General features: G+C 49.9%; 1 protein-coding gene across 1 annotated transcript in view; it reads right to left on the reverse strand.

Annotated features, from left to right (window-relative positions):
* The window catches only part of ST8SIA2 (ST8 alpha-N-acetyl-neuraminide alpha-2,8-sialyltransferase 2), a 30,506-nt gene extending 12,353 nt beyond the window's left edge, over positions 1-18,153 (reverse strand). Inside the window, exons 1-4 of the mRNA XM_085070401.1 lie at positions 17,941-18,153; positions 4,465-4,527; positions 2,433-2,561; positions 1,647-1,904 (exon numbers count right to left, since the gene is read on the reverse strand). Of these exons, the coding sequence (XP_084926527.1) occupies positions 1,647-1,904; positions 2,433-2,561; positions 4,465-4,527; positions 17,941-18,038 (548 nt within the window). The 5' untranslated portion in view covers positions 18,039-18,153. The remainder of the gene's footprint in view (positions 1-1,646; positions 1,905-2,432; positions 2,562-4,464; positions 4,528-17,940) is intronic.
* Between the last annotated feature and the right edge of the window lie 2,594 nt (positions 18,154-20,747).

Here is a 20,747-nt window from a genome sequence, read left to right on the forward strand (position 1 = left end):
CATGGCCTCCACAGGGCCTGGCTGTCTGCAGGCTGTGACCCTCAAAAACACCTCTTTCTGTAGAGTTCATTGGTGTCTCCTCTCAAGTTGTACATGTGGGCACAGGTCACATGCCATGAGCTCCTGTGTCACACCAGCAGGAGGGCTGAGGACCTGTGGGACAAACTGATAACAAATCACCCTTGTTTTGCAGTGGTTTCCTCCAGCTCCTACAGGGGGGAATCTGTGTCTGTGCCATGCACGTGGCACAAGGCAAATGGCACCAAGAACCAGCTGATGGGGGAATGCAGAGAGATGCTCCCCCAGCATTGTAAAAACCAGAGGGTACCCATGTGTTTGCACACTGAGTGCTCTGCTGTGGTGTCTGACAGTGAGGTTACAGTATTTAATGAGCAGGAATGGCATCCTAACCATCTGCCTCGATAATCAGCCATTATTACTGCTTTCCCTATGTTACAGATGGGGAAACTAAGGGAATGGTGGAAAGGAAATCCAGCTACTGGCATGGGGGCCCTTTGATTGACTCGTCATGGGAGCGAATTCACTGAAAATAAACATTGGACCTGTATCCTGACACAGACCCAGCCACTGGGCCCTGCCAATCCTGCTGAAAAGGCTGCCTGGATGGAGCAAACCTTCTGCAGGAAGATGCAGGTTCCAGTAGTGGCTCAGACAACCTATGGTGGGAAGTGTGTCTGTGCCAGACCTGCATTAGCACATGGCTGGGGAGAAGTCACTCAAAATCCCTATCCTCACATCCAGAAAAGCTTTTCTCCTGCTATCTTGCTGCCTGATGTGAATGCTCCTCACTGAACTTTGCCAGAACCATAATAAGCAGTTTTCCTCTTTGCTCACTTGGGTTCCAGTTAAGGATAATGCTCTATCCCCTGTGGACAAGCTGGAGCTGCCAGCAGCCAGGCAGCTGGAGCAGCAGGGGTTGAGTGGGGGACAGAGGTGACATTATCCTCGTTCCCACATCACACCAGCACCGCCTCTGTGAGCTGCTGATGGATTGGGCTGTCCTCGTAATAGACTCACCAGAAAACAAATGTCTGCATGGACATAAATCATCTGTGGATTCCACAGCCTCTCAGCTAACAGGGGCATCAGGCTGCGAGGGCAGGAGCACCTCCTCTCCACTTCAGACACCTCCAGCAGAGAATTTGGTGTGTCCCAGTGGGGCTCAGGATGTGCTGGGGCACTGCAACTGCAGGGACAACAGCACTGAGGACAGAGGGGACACAGGGGAGTGTCAGACCTGGGCATGCACAAGTGTGGTGCCAGGGCAGCATGTGGTGCAACCTGTTCTCCAGGGCAGAAGTGATTTGGGGAAGAACAGGGTTTGTGAGAGCCCACGATGGGGTTTGCTTGCAAGAGGGCAAATGTGGGAGAAGAGAAGGGAGCACTTTGGAGGGTTGATGGTGCACCATGAGAAGAGGCAAGGTGCACTTGCAAGACCACTGGGGAGCACTCTGAGATGGGTGGAAGGGTTTGCAGCAGGAAATTTGCATCTGTGAACTCTCTGTGCATGTGGGGCTGCAAGGCTGCGCTGCCCCAGGTGACCAGGATTCCAGCCCCTTGCACTGCTCCAAAGGCCCCTGAGGTCCCCAGAGGCAGATCCCCCACACAGGAAACAGCCCCCTTACCTTATGACAAAGCTGTGAGCGTCGATCTCAGGGCCACAGCCACTGCTGAGCAGGACCCCCGAGTTGCCCACAATGGCACAGGTGGGGAACTGCTTGCCCTTGAGGGGAGAGGTGCGGGGCAGCAGCTCATACAGGTTCTGTGAGACGTTCATGGTGCTGTCCCTGTCAAAGACATAGTGGATGATATCCCCCGGCTTCAGTGTCCCCTTCAGCACTGAAATGTCCTTCTCTGCATCCAGGAACTTCAAGATCTGTTTCCTGAGGACAGGGGAGAAAACAGCCCTATCAGGTGAGGTACAGAGATAACTTGAGTCAGACACAGGATGAGCTCTTGCCTCCTGGCTGCCCTCACTCTCTGGCCAGTCCATCTGACCAATGCTCTCCAGGAACAGCTTACAAAAGGATATCTCCATCTCAAAGCCTGCTCCCTCCCCACTCATCCCTGCCCGGGGCAGGCTACCATAGTCAACCCACCATTCAGCGTGAATTCCTGAGTTTACCCTGGGAAGAAGGTCTCCTTCCCTCTGTGACCCATCACCTGCACACAAATTCCACTTGGCCCGAAAATCAGGGGCTCAAGTGCCCCTCCTTTTGTTGTTGCCAGGCCAGCTGGTTCAGCTGGGAATTCATTTCCAAGCGATCGCTTACAGATATGAAGCCTAGCTCAGCAGGAGATAAGTCTTTTTATTTCTTCCTGACTTCTTTAGATGATACACGGAGGCAATTTGCCAGCTTGCACTGGAGAGGACCAGATCTGTCTCTCGTCCTATAGGTAATTACCAGTACCTGATCTTCAAAGAGAGTGTCTGGTTGTGTCTCCATTTGGATGAGGCTGGTTTAATGTTGTGCTTAATGCTTTCATTACTTCTGTCAACAACAGCTGGAGACGAGGAGTCATTTATTACTACTTCAGCTCTAGAGAAAAGAAAGTCAGGGAGAGGGAGACAGAATCCGTTAGCATCCCAATGGCACTTCTAATCACTGTCTTCAGCTCTGGCTGCTGGAATTCAAACTTCATCAGAGGAACAAAATTGTAGTTATTAGCTAAACAAGAACTGAAAGCCTTTTCGTATTCTGCTACACTCAAGCAGACAGACAGAAATCCTTAAATACCCACTCACTTCCATGAACACAGACTGACAGCCAGACACAGCTCCACAGAAAACACACTATTACACAACAAGCTGCAGAAAGGCTGCACAAAAGAACACACAGTGACAGGCTGGCAGATGGCCACCTGCAGACAAGACCCCAAAATTCACTTAGAAACTTCATAGCCAAGGCTGCTGGCCCTCATGGTTGCACATGAGCATCACAAAGCAGAGACAGCTCAGCTCCTGGAGATTAAAATCCTCATCAGAGAGAAGCAACTCTCTCTTCACCTAACAGAGAAATTAATTCAGCTGCGCTGCTGGGAGCTGCTTGTGAGGCTGGGCTGTGAGCATCCTGTACTAAAGAAGGGCAGGCTGGCTCACTGGAAACTTTCTCCCTGCTTAGAATTGAGCAAAAGGATTTCAGCATCCCTATCACCTGTTCCAGACCACGAAATGAGCAGCAGCCAGATGCTGGAGATGATCTCTGGGAGACCCCAGTGTTTAATCCCTGCTCTAAGAAGCAAATCAGCCCCAGCACTTCTGTGCCATTTAAATCAAATCGCATGAATTGAAGGAGCCTCCAAATATTTGGTTCCAGCCAGCTGCCCTCCAAAAAGAAAAGCCAAGCATCTCATCAAGAAGCTGTGTGTGTATCTGCAGCCCGAAAAAGCCTTCACACTTCAGAGCACTCTGAAAAATACACAGCCAAAGCACTTGCTATCAGCTAAAGGGAATCTCCCTCTCCACTGCAAAGGGCTTTTTTCCAGCTGGGAAATGCTTTGTAAATAAAGGCATTTATATAAAGCATGTAAACCCCAAGGAGGGAGCAGAGTGAGAGATGGGGCAGAGGTGGTGGCCCAGGCTCATGGACAAACATCCAGCTCCTGGGGACACATCTTCAGCCCAGGGAAAGAGCTTCTCAGGACACAAAGTGGCTCACACTGTATAATGTTTCAAAAAGGCAAGGAAATGTGCTTAAAAATGCTGTCTGCCAGTGTCCTGGTGTGTGTGTGTACAGTACCTCTCCAGAGGCTGCCAGTCTGTTAGATTTGTTTGCTTCTTGCATTTTGCTGCATCACTCATGTCTTGGAAAGCTTACCTAGAAGGTGTCAAAAATTGTAATGGAATTGTAAAGCAATCCTGGGAATTACTACGATTTTTCTGGTTTTGCCCGTTTTCTGTGTTTTGATCACGGGTGGTGACATCATCACAGAATGGTATCACTCTTTCTTGCACGGTGTGACTAAGCTTTCCAAACGTGCCACTTGGCAATGCTGGGCTGACAGGGAATCATTGTAAAAATAACACAGAGAGACACTGAATGGGGCTGGGATGCCAGGGAATGACTCTGCCACAGAGGGATGTTCCTGGAGTGCACTGCAATAAAACTGAATGGAGTTCTGATCCCAAACACAGTGATCTCTCTTCTAATAGCACTTAAAACTATGGAAAATAGCAACTCTATCACTGACTTATTTTCACAATAAGTAACTCTTTCTCATTCTCTCAATCACCGCAACTTTCGGATCCTTGGTTATTTTCAGATGATTATTGCACTGAGCTGGAAGAAGGAGGGGGAGAACCGATTAAGAAAATGCAAAGCAGAAGTGAAAAGAAACAGATACATTTGCTAAATAAGAACAGCACTATCCAGCGAAGAGGAGAGGCAGATTAATAGCTGCCTTACAGCAAAAACAAATGAACACAAAATCTAATTTACAAACCTATTAGATTTGCTATGTAAGCTGTTCACAGCTGATCTGATTGTACCTCTGCCTCCAGAACTCCTGCAAGACAAAGGAAATGCATTATTTATAAATCCAGCTCCTTTTTGCCAAGCATTGTTCAAAAGTCAAGAGATCCTGCTCCGAAGGGCTCCGAGCAGAGACACTGCCATGCCACCTGTGTCCCACCCCATCCAGAAGGGAGATGTCCTGGTGCCTCTGAAGGGCTTTTCATCCATTGTCACTGCTGCCCTGCTGTGACCGTGAAACCATTCCGGCAAAAAACGCTCCGAGCCACCCCAATTAATAATACCTGCGTGATCTAACCAGCCATCAAAGACATCTGCTCTCGCTGCCTCAGCAGCGTGCACCCTACAGCTGCATTTAACACATCCCTACTTCTCTTTATGAGCCAGGTGTTAGCAGGGCACAGAGAAGGTCTCCTCCAACTCCAGACTGCCAAGGCACTTTCCCTGTTGTTTTCAGTTAGGGACTGAACTGAATGATCTGGACAGGATTTCCCCCACTGTCTTCACCTAGGCTTTTCATTCAGAACACCCATTATCTCTTTTTTATCCAGACTGAATAACCAGCCTCCTTGACTTGTGGAGACCTCATCCTCATGGTGTACCTTCTCCCAGCTCCCAGGGACCCAGTGCAGACCCAGAGCTCCATGCCAGCCCGCTCGAATCCTGTGAGTGACTTCAAGCCCCTCATCCCCACCTTTGGTCTAAGTCGGCTGAAGCTACAAGGCCAACTCACCACAGTCATTCACCGGCTGGAGCTGAGACCTGAAGTGACAGCAGTGTCACTCCCACAGCCTGACACCACCACACAAGGACAGATGCCAGACCAAGACCTGTGGGAATGAACAGCCAAAGTTTCCAGCACCTACATGGTACTATGTTGAAGAACTTGGACCAAGCTCCTTCAAAAAACCACACCATTCACACAAGCTGTGGATCCTCACTTAAAAATAAATACATACAAGTATTGATCTGCATCTATTTGGCTGCTGTGTCCCTTCTTGCTTTAACCTGCTGTTCTCAAAGGGGTCACAAAGAACAAGCCACCCACCTTGTGACGCTCAAGGGAGCTGGGCTCCCAGTCAGACACATTTTAACGGCCATGTGCTCATTGCTCTGTTTTATTGTTCCCATTGCACAGATATCCCAATGAGCACACTCATAAAGAGAACCAAATTCTCTTCCAGCAGAAATATTGTTACCCAGAAATATATACCTAAATGAAAATGTATCTCAGGAGAATGTATTTCTACCAGTTCTGAAAAAAAAATCCCAAATGCGTTAGACAAAAATGAAAAAGAAATTGCATGTGTGAACGCATTTGGTGCCATTAAAAAGGATTTTCAGACTCGTGGGATGCGACACAAATCCCCTCATTAGGCTGAGCACAGCCCTCAGCACCACGTAACATCAAACCCTTGCAAATGCCACCATGGTTTTCCCTTTCCTCCCTCCTGCCAGAGACCATCCATGGCCAAGCTGGAGTGATTCCTGCTCCGGCGCTCTCCTCTCTCCTTTGACAGACCTGAGAGCTGTTTCATTTTTTGGTGCATCAAGGGAACAGCAGGGCTGGCTCATTCCTGGAGCCTACTGGCATTTAACAAGCCTCCACATTAATGGGGTTCACTGCAGGGTGTGGGAGCAGACTGGATCAGTGTGCAAACCATGCTCAGAGACGTCTCCTCTGAAGGAGCCTTCCAAATGGGATTCACATTCCTTCACACTTGCTGTAGGACAGACAAAGCTCAGAGAAAAAAATTTTTCCCCTGAATACATGCTGGTTCACAGTCTCTGTGAAAGGAAAAAAAATGGAAATTAGGGAGTAGAGAAGACTACTCCCTAGGTGTTAGTTCCCACCTCATCCACATTTTGTGGCTACAGCAGGAAGGATTCAGAGCATCACAATGTGTTATTCAAATGCATTCATCCAGCCTGGCTTTACATGCCCTCAGTGACAGGTCTGTGTGTCTCCTCCTGGGATTGAGGCACGTGTTGGGGCTGGAGATGCTGGATGTGAGGAAGACAAGTTGAGAGCACCTCTCCCAGCTGCCTGTGTGCAGCCTGGTGGGGAAGCAGACTGCCTGGAGGTTCCCAGCTCAGAAACCCCTCAAGGACAGTGGCAGGGGTAACTCTTTTGCCCTCACACACTGTGAAAAGCAAAAATATTGCAATGCCAACAGCAGCATGAAGCATTCTGCTGTCATAAATGAATATGGAGAGGGCAGCTTAGTGGTGGAGGAGAGCAGGGCTCTGCAAACCATCTCTCCATGGCACTGGGATCACTGCCCTGCTGGCCAGCAGCACACACGATGCTCTTGTGGACACCTGAGATGCTGGCAAAGACACTGCTCCCTGTGCCAGCCTTGGTTTCCCTCTCCAAGACAAGGAGACTGCTCAAAGTTGGGACATGATACTTGGCTGAAGGTCTGAGCTGGTTTAGTGAGTCTTAAAATGCTCAAAACTGTCAGTCTTTTGGTGCTTTGTGTGCTACACTACAACTCCAGCATGTTTTCCATACAGTCTCCCTCTGTGCAGTGGAAGGTGATGTGTGCTGCATGCAGGATGCCCTGTCCAGCCATCCTGCTCAGCTCAGCCCACTGGTGGGTCCCAGCCAGACAAACCAGCTCAAAACACCCAGAACTGAGCCAAGAACAGTATTTTCCAAGGTCTGCCATACTTCTTTACCAACACAGGCAAGCCAGCACCCCTGTGTGCCTTCACTTCCCCCACCTGGGAAGAGGAAAACATTTAGAAATGGAGGGTACTAATGAAGAAGCACGTGCTAAAAAACAAACCAAAACAATCAGTCCATTTTATTATAGCTTCCTGGGCTGGAGTTTCAAATCTCTTTGCTTCAAAAGGCGAAGACCAACCTCGATTAAAATAGCACAGATAGCATTGATTTTGAAAAGCTTTCTAGTGCTACACTGTGTTTGGGTTGAATTGCCTTATTAATCTAGTTGTTATCAGTTTGATTGTATAGCCAGCTCCACAAAGTCCCAACCTGTTTCCTAATCCTATTATTTATAAAACATTTTTCTTTGAGCTTCTGTTGGGATGTTTTCCAGTGATAAGTTGCATCTATATGTGCTAATGCCATCTTACTGACTTATGCCATCTTTTCTCATTTTTGCTGGGATTTTCAAGCTGCATTGCCACTATCTAAGATATTATATAGGTCAAAACATTCAGTGCTCAGATGTAAAGTGACACTGATTCATATATATCAGAGGATATAAAACAAAACTTGTCTTATGGTTCAGACCCAAATGCTCTTGGATGAATAATTTCTGACAAATCAGGTATGCAAAGACTCTTCTATTCACCCACTGTGAATGGGCCTGTTTAGGGTTTTTGCTTCCCTTTTCATCGTTTCTTGCTTCTTAAATGCTTCTCTTAATTGTTGCTAGGTAAGTTTGGTCTCGCTTCGAGCCATTCTGATACGTGAAATCAAAGCTGCTTTGACTGAACAAGTAGGTCACAGAGCCTCGTCGGGCTAAGAGCAGACTTCATGTGTCCATGTTCCCAGGCTCACCAATTAGAAAATGTGTTTTCCATGGGTATTTTACAATGGCCACCCCCAAGTCCTGCTTCCCCCAGCATGTGTGGCAGGCGATACACATGGGAAATGGGCAAGAGAAATGTAAGCTAACTGGAAATTTCAGCCATACCCAACCACCCATTTCATAAATCAGAGAATGATTTAGGTTGAAAAGAACCTTAAAGATCATCTCATTCCAACCCTCCTGCATTTAACCACGTTTGTGAAGCTCATCCCTGGTGGAACAAAACCTCTGCCTCTTCCTGACCTTGGGCAACCCAAGTCCTCCTCCCTCCTTCCCATAAAAGATAGATAACAGTCCCTTGGGGATTATTAAGCAGAATTTATCCACCTGAATTCCTCAGGAAGAGAGTTCAGAGCGCCACAATTTTTACCTGAGGGGTTCAAAAGACTAACACCTACTAATTAGGTTTTCACAACCTGCTTTTATGTTAGGTGCATTTTATGATCCTTGTTTTACAGCTGGGACAGTGGGGGTGAAGTGGCTGGGCCCTTAACACCAAAAAATGAGTTCCACAAGCCAGGAGCAGGCATTGTGAGCTGCCAGCAGACCTGTCCTCTTGAAAATTCTGTTTTACTTGCTGAGAACAGGTATGGCTCTTGCTGGGTGAGAATGCCCAGAGCACCACAGGAATTGATCTAAAAAGGTTTTGGTTTTGGCCCAAAAAGCAGAGGCAGCCAAGAGTCTCTTGAGATGGCTGCAGACTGTGCACATTAAGGCAGTATATTAAAAAAAAAAATAAATCACCACCTATATTTACTTTGCTTTTTAAGGACTGCTCCAGTGTTGTCCTCGAGACCAGAACTACTTTATATATTTGCTCCTGCTGATGCTCACAATGCTGTGAAATGTGGATCAGGACACAGGTTTCAACCCTCCCTTCCCCTTCCCTGAAATTCAGGTTTTATGTTGAGAACAGCAGAACAGCCAACACGACTCTAGGGCTTTTAGGGAAAAATTGTCACATTTCCAAGTTGTCTGTGAAAGAGAAATAATTGGCTTACAAACGCCAACCTGTCCAGCCCTACCCTGCAGGGTGGACCAACAAAGGTGTCTCAGGACCCCAAAGTGAGAAGAAACTGAGCCCAGAATCTGAGCCAGGATTCCTTGGAGATTGTGTCCTGGCTTTCCATCAGCACATCAGGGTGTGGCTGAAAAGATGGAAAAAGGACACATTAATCAGAAAGGCCCCTTGTGGGCTGCTCTACAGACACTCCTGTGGTTACTGTGGGGTTTAGGTCAAAATCCACCCATATCCATCAAATGCTCTGCTGTCCCAGGAGAGGCAAATTCAAAGAGTAAGGGCTGGTTAGCCCCACGTGTAAATCAACTTGCAAATCAGAAACAAAAGCCAGAGCTAGACAAGAAGTGATGGGATCAGAGCTGCATTTCTGAACCTTGAGATCCTGTACTCAAACAGTCCATTGTGCATTCTCCTGGTACCACTCCCCCCTCCAGGAATGCTGCTCTTGCAGGCTGCAGCATCATCTCACCTTCCTGCATCCCATCTCATAACACACTGGGGGAGCCAGGACTTCAGACCCTTGCAGGTCCATCCTGTGACATTTCACCAAGTGTTTTGGAGGCTCTCATCCTGGGATGTGGAGGAGACTGTGATGAAGAGAAGTGGTGGTTGCTGGGTGGTAGCTGCACTCCCCAGGCGAGCAAGGGATTAATTGGGAAGACATTTCTAAAGCAGTTGTCTGCTCGGACAGAAGATCCTGCCATACATCTTGATGAGATGTTCGAAATTGCACTTCAATGTGTTTAAAAAATCTCACTTGATTATATTGTCACAGCTTGGCAGCCCAAGTGTCAAAAACTTCCTAAACATCAGGTGCTATTTTTAGTGTTCCAAGCATAATTCTTTCTATCGAGTCAAACAATTGCATTTGGGGAAGTGTGCCCATATTATGGCTTTCAGAAACATCACCTGGTCCAGCTGGGGTTCCAGTGCAGTGCTCAATCACCTCAAGATGATCTTGTTTTATCACTGCTCTAAAATACTCACATGCTCACAAGGCTCAAATGTCAGACATTTCCCCTCTCCACATCCTGTGCTCTGGCAGGACCTTATTCCCACCTTCATCTCAAGTCTTCCATTAAAACTTTATGTCTGGCATCAGCTCTTTTTCTCTGGCTGTGTTCATGAAATAGCCAGCAAAGAAACAGACACTGAAGCAGGCAAAAAGGGTCCAGTGAGGGGCTTGGGACTGGGCAGTGTGTGTTTGTGTATTTTATGCATTTATTTTCTTTCTCTTTCCCTTCTGGAAGGGAGAGGGTAAAAACCCCAAGAGCCTAGGGAAGACGTAGGAAGTAGCTGAGACAAAAGCCTCACTGCTTACAAAACATGTCTACACTATACATTATTCTGAGATAATTTTTTCTCCCAACAGAGCAGAGCTCTCAGGGAACACAAACAGCAGAACATCAGTCTTGCAGAAGAACCTGTCACCATGAGCATCCGTGTCCCAGAAGCCAGAAATCCCAGTGGCTCCTGCAGCATCTTGGATGCCACATACTTTGGGAAATGATACAAGATGAAACATTATCATATGGGGCTGTGGGCCCTTGGGCTCATCCTCCTACACCCCTCTCATTTCTTTTCCCACTGCACTGTGAAGCAACTGGAATACAGAAGGTCTCATGTGGTTTCTTCTTTCACTGTTGATGTAGATGCTGAGGACCTCTCCTGGGCAGGGACATCCTCCTGGGGCACTTCTTCTGTATAAGCATCCTCAAAATAACATCTGGTGCCTCCTCAAAGAGGGCTGGAAGTGCTTGGGTGAGAGCTACACCCCACAGCCAGCACCAGAGCCATCCCAGGACCTTCACAGGGATATAGATCCTAGATCACAATGTCAAGTTGCCAAATATTGAAAAGCCCATAGTGGTTTCAGAGCTCGACCTCCTCTCTCCTTCCCTGCTCACAAAGCTACACTGTGGAAATCCAGGCAGCAGCAAGAAGTTTAATTACCCATTGAGCAGCTGCTGGTTGCCAGTTGAGTGTGCTTTGGGTGTCTGCAAAAGCACTGGAGATGCCTCACGATGATGCTTAACCTTTGCAGGGGAAGCATGGTCCCTGCTGTAGCTGCTGGCTGAGAGCTGAGTGATATTCCTGAAGGTGTTGACAAAGCCTGGGCTGGAGGTGGCAGGTCACAGAGTAAGAACCACCCTTGGATTCAGAGCTGCCAGCCACATGGGTGATACCTGGAGCCCACTGCAGTGCTGTTGGACTGAGGATGACTTCAGAGAACACTTCAAAACTGGGACAAAATGTGCTTTTCAAAGCAGCCTTGCCTGTGGAGAGCGCTGGATGGGAAGGGACAGCGTGCTCAGCATGAGCGTGGGGTGGGTTTTGTTTGTTTGGGCTTTTCCCAGGGAATTTCTGCATGCAATAGCAAGGATTTGGTTTGCAGTAGCAAGAAGTATTCAGCAGTTAAATCTCTCACCCCACACCACGGCCACTGCTCCGGCAGGTTTCAGCAGTGCCATCGCCCTGGATCAACCCTTTTGCTTCTCAATCAGAGCCAGTGCTGCTGCTGGTGATGAAGATGCATCTCCCAAGGCTGCTGCCAGCCAAGACAAGGATTTACAGTGGAAACGAGAAGAAATAGGAGCTGTAAAGATACTCTTCTTTTTTCTTTTCCTTTTTTTTCTTTCTTTTGCTATTGCATTGCAAGGGACTAAGCAGCTGACACCAGGCTGCTCTGCAGTGGTGTTTGCTGAAGGACACCTGAAAGTCTGCACCTCCAGTGAATTCACTTTGCCAGGGAACTTCCTTGTTTCCTGAGGCAAATGGGGATGGGAGCAAGAGAAATGGCAAAATAATTATTGTCTAATGTTGCACTTTGGGCTCATTTCTTGCTGCTGAGGATGACCCAGGCCCAGGGAAAACAAATGAGGGAGGCAATTAGAAGAAGTCTGGTTTGGAACAACTGATTTTTATAGCAACCATGCCTGTGGATGTATTTAAGTAGTTCTGTTCTCAGGGATTCAAAAGCAAAATACCTGCAGAATCTCAGAATTATAGAATCCTATAGATTGAAAATATCCTTTAAGATTGAGTCCAACAGTCAACCCAACACTGCCAAGTCCAGAACAAAACCAGGAACATCCTAAGTGCCAAATCTACACGTTTTAACTACCCCCAGGATTCACAACTCAACCACTTCCCTGAGCAGCCTGTGCCAATGCTTGTCAGATCTCTCAGTTAAGAACTTTTTCCTACTATCCAATCTAAACTTCCTCTGGCGCAACTTGAGGCCATTTCCTCTGGTCTTATCATTAGGGCAGCCTGAAAGGCCAAGGAAAGATAAAGGCACTCCTGTTAAACACTTTCCTGGAAGATCAAAAGCACATCTGCCACGCGATCTACGAACCCCTTCAGTTCATCCATGGCTGGGAAAGGCTGGGGGGGTGGTGATGCCTGGGAAGGGCTGGGAGGGCTGGTGACAGTGTCAGGATCTGCTGTGTCACTGCTGGCCCTGGTCCCAGGGCTTTGCTGGCGTTGCACGGAGGAGCAGGCACGGCACTGCTGAGGCTGAATCACTTAACTCACCGTTAGCTGCTCAACAAGCCTTCGCTAAATGAGCCAAAGCTCTCAACTCCTTGTTCTCTGCTGGGACAGAAAGGTTTCCTCTGCCTTCCCCGACTGGGATTGTGCACTTGCAGGGTTAGAGGTGGGAAAGAAAAAGCACTCCTGGGCAAAAAGGAAACTTGAAGCCCTTCTGGGAACTGCTTTGCTGTCTTCATTGCTCTGGTTGTGTGGACTGGCCTGGCTACAGCAATGCTTCATCCAAGAAGGGCTCGCTGGTGGTTTGCATCCTCCTACCAGAGCTCTCCTCACCAGCAAGCTCAGAAATTTCCTCCTTGGGGATCCTGCAAGCTGCTGACAACCAGAACTGGACTGAGGAGTAACTTTTCAACAGATGTACCTGAAATCCCCTAGTTATGTTCCAAGCACTGGGTTTTCTTTCTGTTCCACTGCTTGCTTGGGGGTCTGTGAGTGCTTCCCAGCCCACCCTGCAGGTACCACTGCTGCTGACATTTCCTCACAGTTCAGGTTAAGGAAACAAGCTGTGGACACTCACGTCCTTCAGCCTGCTCCAGGCAGGAGCACAGGGATTTGGATATGTCTTTGTGGCAGTGCACCCTGCCCCTGAAGGGCTGCAGGAGGTGAGGTAGTGTTTCATGGGGAGGAGGGGGAGCACTGCAGCCAACCTGAAATTGGCTGCTTGAGTCAGAAGAGTTGCAATCAAAGCCTACCCTGAGTATTTTCTTACTCAAATCAGTGCTACAACACTGCTTTTATTCCCCAGCCTGATGTGTCACGGAGCTTTTATTAGACCCCTGCCATAGCCAAGCAGTACAAAGGTCTCCTTTGGCTCCATTTACATGAATACTTCCAGGGTGTCCGTGGGCTTTGGTCCTGCTGAGAACTATTCCTCCTCCAGCCCAACCTGGATAATTGTTGGCTTGTGCACACCCACTGTGTGAGTGCACAAAAGCGGCTGCTGGTAGAACACAGCATTTTCTCCAGCAAAACTTTCTGGTAGAGAGCAAGTCTTAGACTAACTCTGGGCTAGGCACAGTAAATCACAGCCTGGAAGACATAAGCAGGACATTTATACCCCATGGACCAACCCTGACAAGGAGCATTACGACTATAGCCCACTACAGGCTGCTTGTAGCAAGTGCTGCAGCCTCCATAAAGGACACAAAATCTCTCTTCCCGAGCCTTTGAAAGGCAGGCGTTAGAAAAGGGCACATGAGGAAAAAGTGGCAATTTACTGACAAGCTCCCAGGCAGGCCAGCAATATCGGAGACTCCAATTCGTCACTTAGAGAGAGCAGAATATAATTCCTCTTGTAATCGAGATGGAAAGGCATGTGGTCTGGGCTAGCAGGGAAAAGGTTGACTCATATTAAGACCAACCCATTACCAAGTGTCAAGTGCTCCCTAAGATGGCTCAGACGCTAATTCAAGAAGTCACCTGGTGGCAGCAGGTCACCAGCTCCCTCTACAGACAATCAGGACACAGCCGGACCCCTGCAGAACCGCTGTAGCAAGCGCAGAATAACAAAGAGAGTCCCCTTAAACCCGAGCAGCATGATTTTCCTCCTCATCACCGGCAATAATCATCCCGCTCGATGCCAAGTCCTTTGTTCTCCTCCGCGGGGAGAAGTCTGTTCCGCTCCCCTATCCCAGGGTGGATGAAGAAATGGCTGCGATGGCATCAGCGCTCCCCAAGACAGACGGGAGCGTGTCTTTTGTTTCCTCCCAGCGAAACAAAGAGCGGGAGCGCTGCATGGAAACACAGGCGCCACCGGGCTGCAGGAAAAGTTCAGCAGCCCGGAACCAGGTGGCTGCTCGGAAACAAAGTGCCAAGACCACTCACAGCAGCAATACTGCACAGTGCAGCACACGCTGACCGTGTCCCTGCCCGCCGGCATCCCACCGGCATCCCACCGCTCCGCCAGGCACACGACCCAAGCCACACATCCGTAGGTGACACGTCCATACGGCGACAAGGATGGAGCAGGGGGAAAACCTGCGCACAGGGGTGGCTGCAGGGTGGGAGGAAAGGGCTAAGCATGAGAGACGCAGCATCAGGAGCGAGAAACTGCTGGATTTTCATCCCTGCCCAAACACCTCTTTGTTTCAGCATCTCCTGGCTGTGGGAGGTGGGATAAGGATGTTTAGAGGAGGGTGATGGGACTGTTTAAGGCACAAACATCTTTCTCAGAAGCCACTGGCAGGCAGAGCAGCTCCAGCCGCCCTCGGCTCCTACCTCCCTTCACCTGCGATTCGGGGAACTTATTGTCGTGAGAAACAGCATGGGTTTGGGTTTTTCTGTCCTTTTGCCAGGAGTATTATAGTCTCTCTCACTTTTTACCTAATGAACATTTCGTGTTTTCTTTCTGAAATTTCTCAGTATTTTTAAGTGAGAGAAATCTGTTTCCCCCCGCTCCCACCCGTACGAGGTACATTCTTCCAAAGACAATCCAAATCACAGGCAGGGGGCAGGGTATGTGTAAAAGTGGGCAAGCTGTTCGCTCCTCACAATAATTAGAGAGTGTTTCGATGCCAAGGAAAAAGAAGAAAAGAGTTGCACCTGCCTGTGTTTCCCAGCCCCCCTCAGTGCCACAAGCCTGCCAGGGCACAGCTGGGCAGCTCCTTCCTTCCCTGCTGCACTGACCAACGTGATGGTGGTCTGTGGGGGTGTGAAGGAGGATGCTGAGCCACACAATCCAACAGCCAGATATTCCTGATGTCAGGGAAAGCTGCACAGATACACATTATCTCCCAAACCTCTCACAGAGAGGAGCTGTTCCCTCCTGGACACACAGAGCAGCTCCTGGAAAACTTTGGCAGGGTCTCTTCTCTATATTGTTGTGCACTTTTGCTGTCACACAGTTCCTTTTACCTACAGGACGTGTTAACAAAAAATACTACTATGTGGCTCCCAAAGCTGAAAGCCCTCTATCATGCCCTGACCTGCTGCAGACCAGGCACTCTGCTTTTCCATGTCACCCTGGCAATACACTTCAGCCAGGTCACAGCATTGTGTTCACCATTCCTGGCAGCAGGCAGGGATGAAGTGCCCTTTGTGCCAGGCTTCTGTGCAAGGTGACCAGTGTTTGGCCCCTTACTGAGTTTGGGATACAGGAGCTCATCAAACCCGAAGCACTCCAGAGATGCAACAGGGAAAAGTGTGTGGGAGAAGACAAAGTGAGAGAAAGGCTCAGTTTTCCCAACTTCATGATTAAATAATCTATAATTAATACAGCAGGGTCCCACCTTTGCTCTGTTCATGCCCGTATGGGAAGCAGAGCTGACATGGGCAGTGATCTGTGAAAGGTCTGGTGCTCACGTGTATCAGAGGGCAAGGGATGCAGGACCATCCTTCACCCCCAGGTGCAGGGGGCTCCTCTCCTCTGCCAGTTCCCTCCTGCACTACCATTTCTGAATGCTGTGTGGAACAAGCCGCTTGCTGTTCCTACAGAACTCATCTGACCCTGTTGCCGACTCTGCCGCCGCACCGCTTGGCAGTACTTCCTTGGAGGAACTACAGCAACAAACTCAGATGCCAGGGTTTGGAGATAAGCAGCCAGCAAACAGCCAATTTCCATACAATGCACAGAAAAGAGAAGAGAAAAAAGACACAATACTGGGAATCCCTAATGAACCAGGGTGAGAAACAGGACAAGTAAGTAACAAAACAGAATAGATTTTCAATAAGGGCACAGCAAGTTCTAGTGGGTAGATCTAGCAGATAGGTGAGGAGAGAGAAGAAAGAACAGAAGCCAGAAGAGGAGATGGGAAGAAAGCAAGGGGATCAGAGCAGCCTGTCCAATGGGGAGGATGCATCAGAAGCTTTTAATTTCCTTTATTATTATATAGCTAGTGCCAGCTCATTGCAGAGCAACAATTCATCTACCCTGGTAACCCACAGTCTGGTGCTGGATGTTTCTGGATAAGGCTACTGACCTTTAAGCACTTCTTGTCTGTGGCACCCAAAATAATATAACAATGAAACAATAAACAAACATCACTGCATTTCATTTTTCACTTCATCAAGGTGTTTTTGTTTTGGTGTAACACAGTGGACAAAGCCACCTGGTCCCAAACAGAAAAACCTTTGTATCATTTGGGCACATTGAGTGCACACCTCATTACTAGAATAATTTGGTTTTCCACATTGCTGTAGCAAGTTCCTCAAGTTAATGCAAACCCTCCTCTCTGCATTTGTTCCTCTCATTCCCTAAGTTTCCAAGCAGACCTCAGAGATGGGGTTTATGGGGTGGGTAGGGTGTTGATCCTCAGACTGAGGGGCTGCTTTAGCCCCTGCCATAGGTGGCACCTGCAGGTAAACACCAACCATGACAGTGATCAGTAGGCTGTGGTCACGAAGCCCCTAATGCATCCCACGGGGACACATCAGTGGGTTAAGCTCTCCCACCCTGCTCCATCATCCCTACCCAACTGGTCCCTGCTCAATCTCTCTCATCCCACAGACTGGTCCCTTATCCACCGGCAGACTGGTCCATTATCCATCACTCCCACTAGCTGGACCTCTCCACCACACCCATCTGGACCACCAGTGGCACCTAAGTCTCCTGGGCTGCAACTTGCCCCAGCATCCCTGTCCAGCAGACCACTTGCACCAATATCCTCCTCAGGGAACTGCTCCATCCATCCATCAGCACTGCCCGTGCCAAAATCCCTCTCTCCAGACCACGATCTGCTCCAACATTTCTAATCAGACTGGTACCCACTCCAGCATCGCTACCCAGACCTGTACCTGATCAAATATCCCTGGACTGGTACCTCAGCATCTCTAAAAGGACTAGGACCTCCACGTCTCTAATGGGAGTGGTACCTGCTCCAGCATCCCTGCCCGGACCGGTACTCCAGTGTCTGTAAAGGGAGTGGTATCTGCTCCAGCATCCCTGCCCGGACCGGTACCTCAGTGTCTGTAAAGGGAGTGGTACCTGCTCCAGCATCCCTATCCGGACAGGTATCTCAGCATCCCTAAAGGGATCGGTACCTGCTCCAGCATCCTTCCTCGGACCGGTACCTCCGCGTCTCTAACGGGAGCAGTACCCGCTCCCGCACCCCTGTCCGGCCCGGCGTGGCTGCCCCCCGTGCCCCATCCTGCCCGGCGGCGGGGCGGTCCCGCCCGGGGCTGCCACCGGCCCCGCGGAGCCGCGCGGGAGCGCAGCGCGCTCCCTTCCCACTCGGGCACGGCAGAAACCGGGAGAGCCGGAGACAAAGAAACTGTCCGGGCGCCCGCCCCCTCCTCCGCCGCCGCCGCCTCCTCCCCGGTCCCCAGCACCGCTCCGCTCCGCGCCCCTTCCTCCGCGCGGGGACGGGGGATTTACCCGCTCTCCTCCTCGATCTCCGAGATATCGGCGAAGATGAGGAAACCGACGAGCAGCGTGAGCAGCGCCAGCGTCCAGCCCCGGCACGGCAGCGGCATGGCTCCGGGGCTGGGCCGGGCTGGGCCGCTCCGCGCCGCTCCGCGGGGTGCGGAGCCCGGCGCCGCGTCCCGGCTCGGCGCCGCCGCCGCCCGGCGGGGCCGCTCCGCCCCTCGGCGCCCCCGGCCCGCCCCGCCGGCGCGGGGAGGCTGCGGAGGGGGCGGGCGGGGCGGGGAGGGGTTGCTCGGGGCGGGCTCGGCTCCGCCGCCCCCCGCCGCTAAAGTTTGCGCCGCGGCCCGCGCGTCCCTCAGCGCCCGCCTCGAGGCCCGGGGGGCAGCGCGGGGGGCAGCGCGGGGGGCCGGGAGCTGCCGCGTCCCCCTCGCCCTGCCTCCCCCTCAGAGCCTCCTTTGAGCCCTCTTGAGCTCCCCGAGAGCCCCCTTTGAGCCCCTGTCAGCCGGCTGCGCTCCTGGCCGCGCTGCCGCCTCCTCCCCTGCGCCCACCGCGCGGTGCGGCGGGGTCGCTCCTGGCCGGGGAAGGGGTGGGCACGGCGCAGGCGGGGCGGCTGCTCCCCGAAAGGACAGAAACTGTGATAAAATCACACCACGCGAACTCCAGCGCGCGGTGCGGCGGCTGTGCCTTCTCCTCCCCTGCGAGGGACGGGCAATAACAGAGCTTTTGGCAAGGAAAACACTCTTTAAAAAAAAAGAGAAAATAAAGCTGAATAACTCATCACACCCAGTTCTATTACTATCAATTGCTATTTTAGCAGCAATGATCCCTTGCACTCCTATAAATACTGACCGTCATAACCACACTGGTCCTGCCACGGCTCTAAATCCCGTTGGAGTTGGAGGAGGCAGAATTTATTTAAGCACAAACCGTGCAGGGAAGGTGTTCTGCTTCTGAGGTGCTTGGCTGCATCTCAGCCACATTGCAACCTCTGCAAGCATCCTCCTGCAGGCTACAGGCACCCTTGGGTTTTGTTACGGAGAGAAAAAGCTGCAGTTTCTACACAGAAAGTGTGTGAAAGCTGGGAGAAACAAAAAAGTACTGGCTGGACCAAAGAACCACCAAAAACCCACCAAGAGGTGCTTCCCTATATCCCTGTTATCTATTAGTCCAGACACAGACCTGGAGAAGAGAGGCTGGCTGTGTCAGGGTTTAGGCAAGGCCAGCCTGGCAGAGCATCACCAAATCCAAGCACAACTCTTTCAGACCAGAAAGTTGCTGAAAATCAGAATATCTGGTGATATATGCACTGCCGAGCTGGAGAGGGGCGCGATGGATTTATAATGCAGCAGAGAGAAGCAGCACAGATGTGTTGAGAGCGAGAGATACTAATTGCTTACATATTTAAAACAGCATCTTTAGTCTGAATGGGAGGCACCATTAAGCAAAACAGAGCTATTAACTGGGGCCACTTGGAAAGCTGCCATTTTCCCTTCTGTGCACGGCTTTTTGCATCAATTCAGAAGTACAGTGTGATATACTGTCAATGTTGTGTGATTCCTGCCGAGGTGCCTTGCACCAGGGTAAACCTGTCCATATGTAGAGGGATGCTTAACACCAGCGTTGTGGATGGCAAAACACACTCAGCACAAGACTTTTTAGCTGGATTAAATGGTGGAAGGAGCATGTTATGGTCGATGTGCTTTCCTGGGGGTTCTGAAACTCTTGTAAAAAGAGGAGACAAACAAATCACCATTACATTTATAGGTAAAAAATACAACACAGGTGAGTCTGGTACAATTAGACTGTAGTATATATGGCAAATTTACACTCCAGTATACAGCTTTCATAATAGAGCTTATTCAGGGCCCTGGGGGGAAAGTGATTTTAGGTGCTGTAAGTAGCCCCATAATTTACCTTCTGCATAAATCTGAGAAAAGCCTCATTTTCCTTCTGTTTTATTCATCTTGGACTCCTTTCGCCCACCCTGTTCTGGAGTTTCACAGCAGTGTGACTGGCCTGAGGATGAGGAAACAGGCTTTGAGGTGACCTTGCTGGTGCAGGGACTGACATTGGGGTTTCCCGAGATGCAGCGGGGCAGAGCACCAGTCCCCTGTGATTCGGGAGCACCACACCGCAGCTGGCTTCTCCTCATACACGTCCTCGAGCATACAGATGGAGATATCTGCTCCTGCATCTTTTTCAGCTCCATCCCAGGTGGTGTTTCAGCCTCTTTTGTCTGATCTTTGTGTTTCGGTTGCCAATCACAGAGGCGATGTGCAAGAGCAGAGATCTCGATGGAGGCTGAGCAATAAGTGGGGGGATAATTCGGTGTGTGGTGGGAGTTAGTTAGGCTGGACAAGGACTCTGAGAGGCAGGGGCATCCTATCTGCTGAGATGCTTCTTCTGCTGAGGAGTAGCTTGTCCTAAAAGGCATGCTGGGATTTGGCTCTGCTCCTGTGTAAGTCAATGGAAATGCTGCTCTTAACTGAAATTGAAAAAAAAAAATCCTCCTTGCAGGGCAAGCTGAGAGTTAAGCTTGATGCCCTTCACTGGAGAGCTCCATTGCTAGGGGCTCACACAAAGAGCTCTGTGAATCCTCTACTTGGTGTCATCTGTTGCTTTATTCCTCTGAAAGATGTAGGTCAAAAAGAAAGGTCATTCTTCGGCTGATTGGGCTTCAGGCATGGGGACCAGGACCTTGAAGTGCAGCTGATTTGAGGTGAGAAGGCAGCAAGCTGGATAGAAGATGCAGGAACAGTGCAGCTTGTGGAATTATTTTGTAATCAATTAACGAGGCTGTATAACACCACCAAGTGTGA

This window comes from Lichenostomus cassidix, chromosome 10 (genome assembly GCF_008360975.1).
Source record: "Lichenostomus cassidix isolate B80296 chromosome 10, HeHo_3.0, whole genome shotgun sequence".
Taxonomy (NCBI): Eukaryota; Metazoa; Chordata; class Aves; order Passeriformes; family Meliphagidae; genus Lichenostomus; species Lichenostomus cassidix.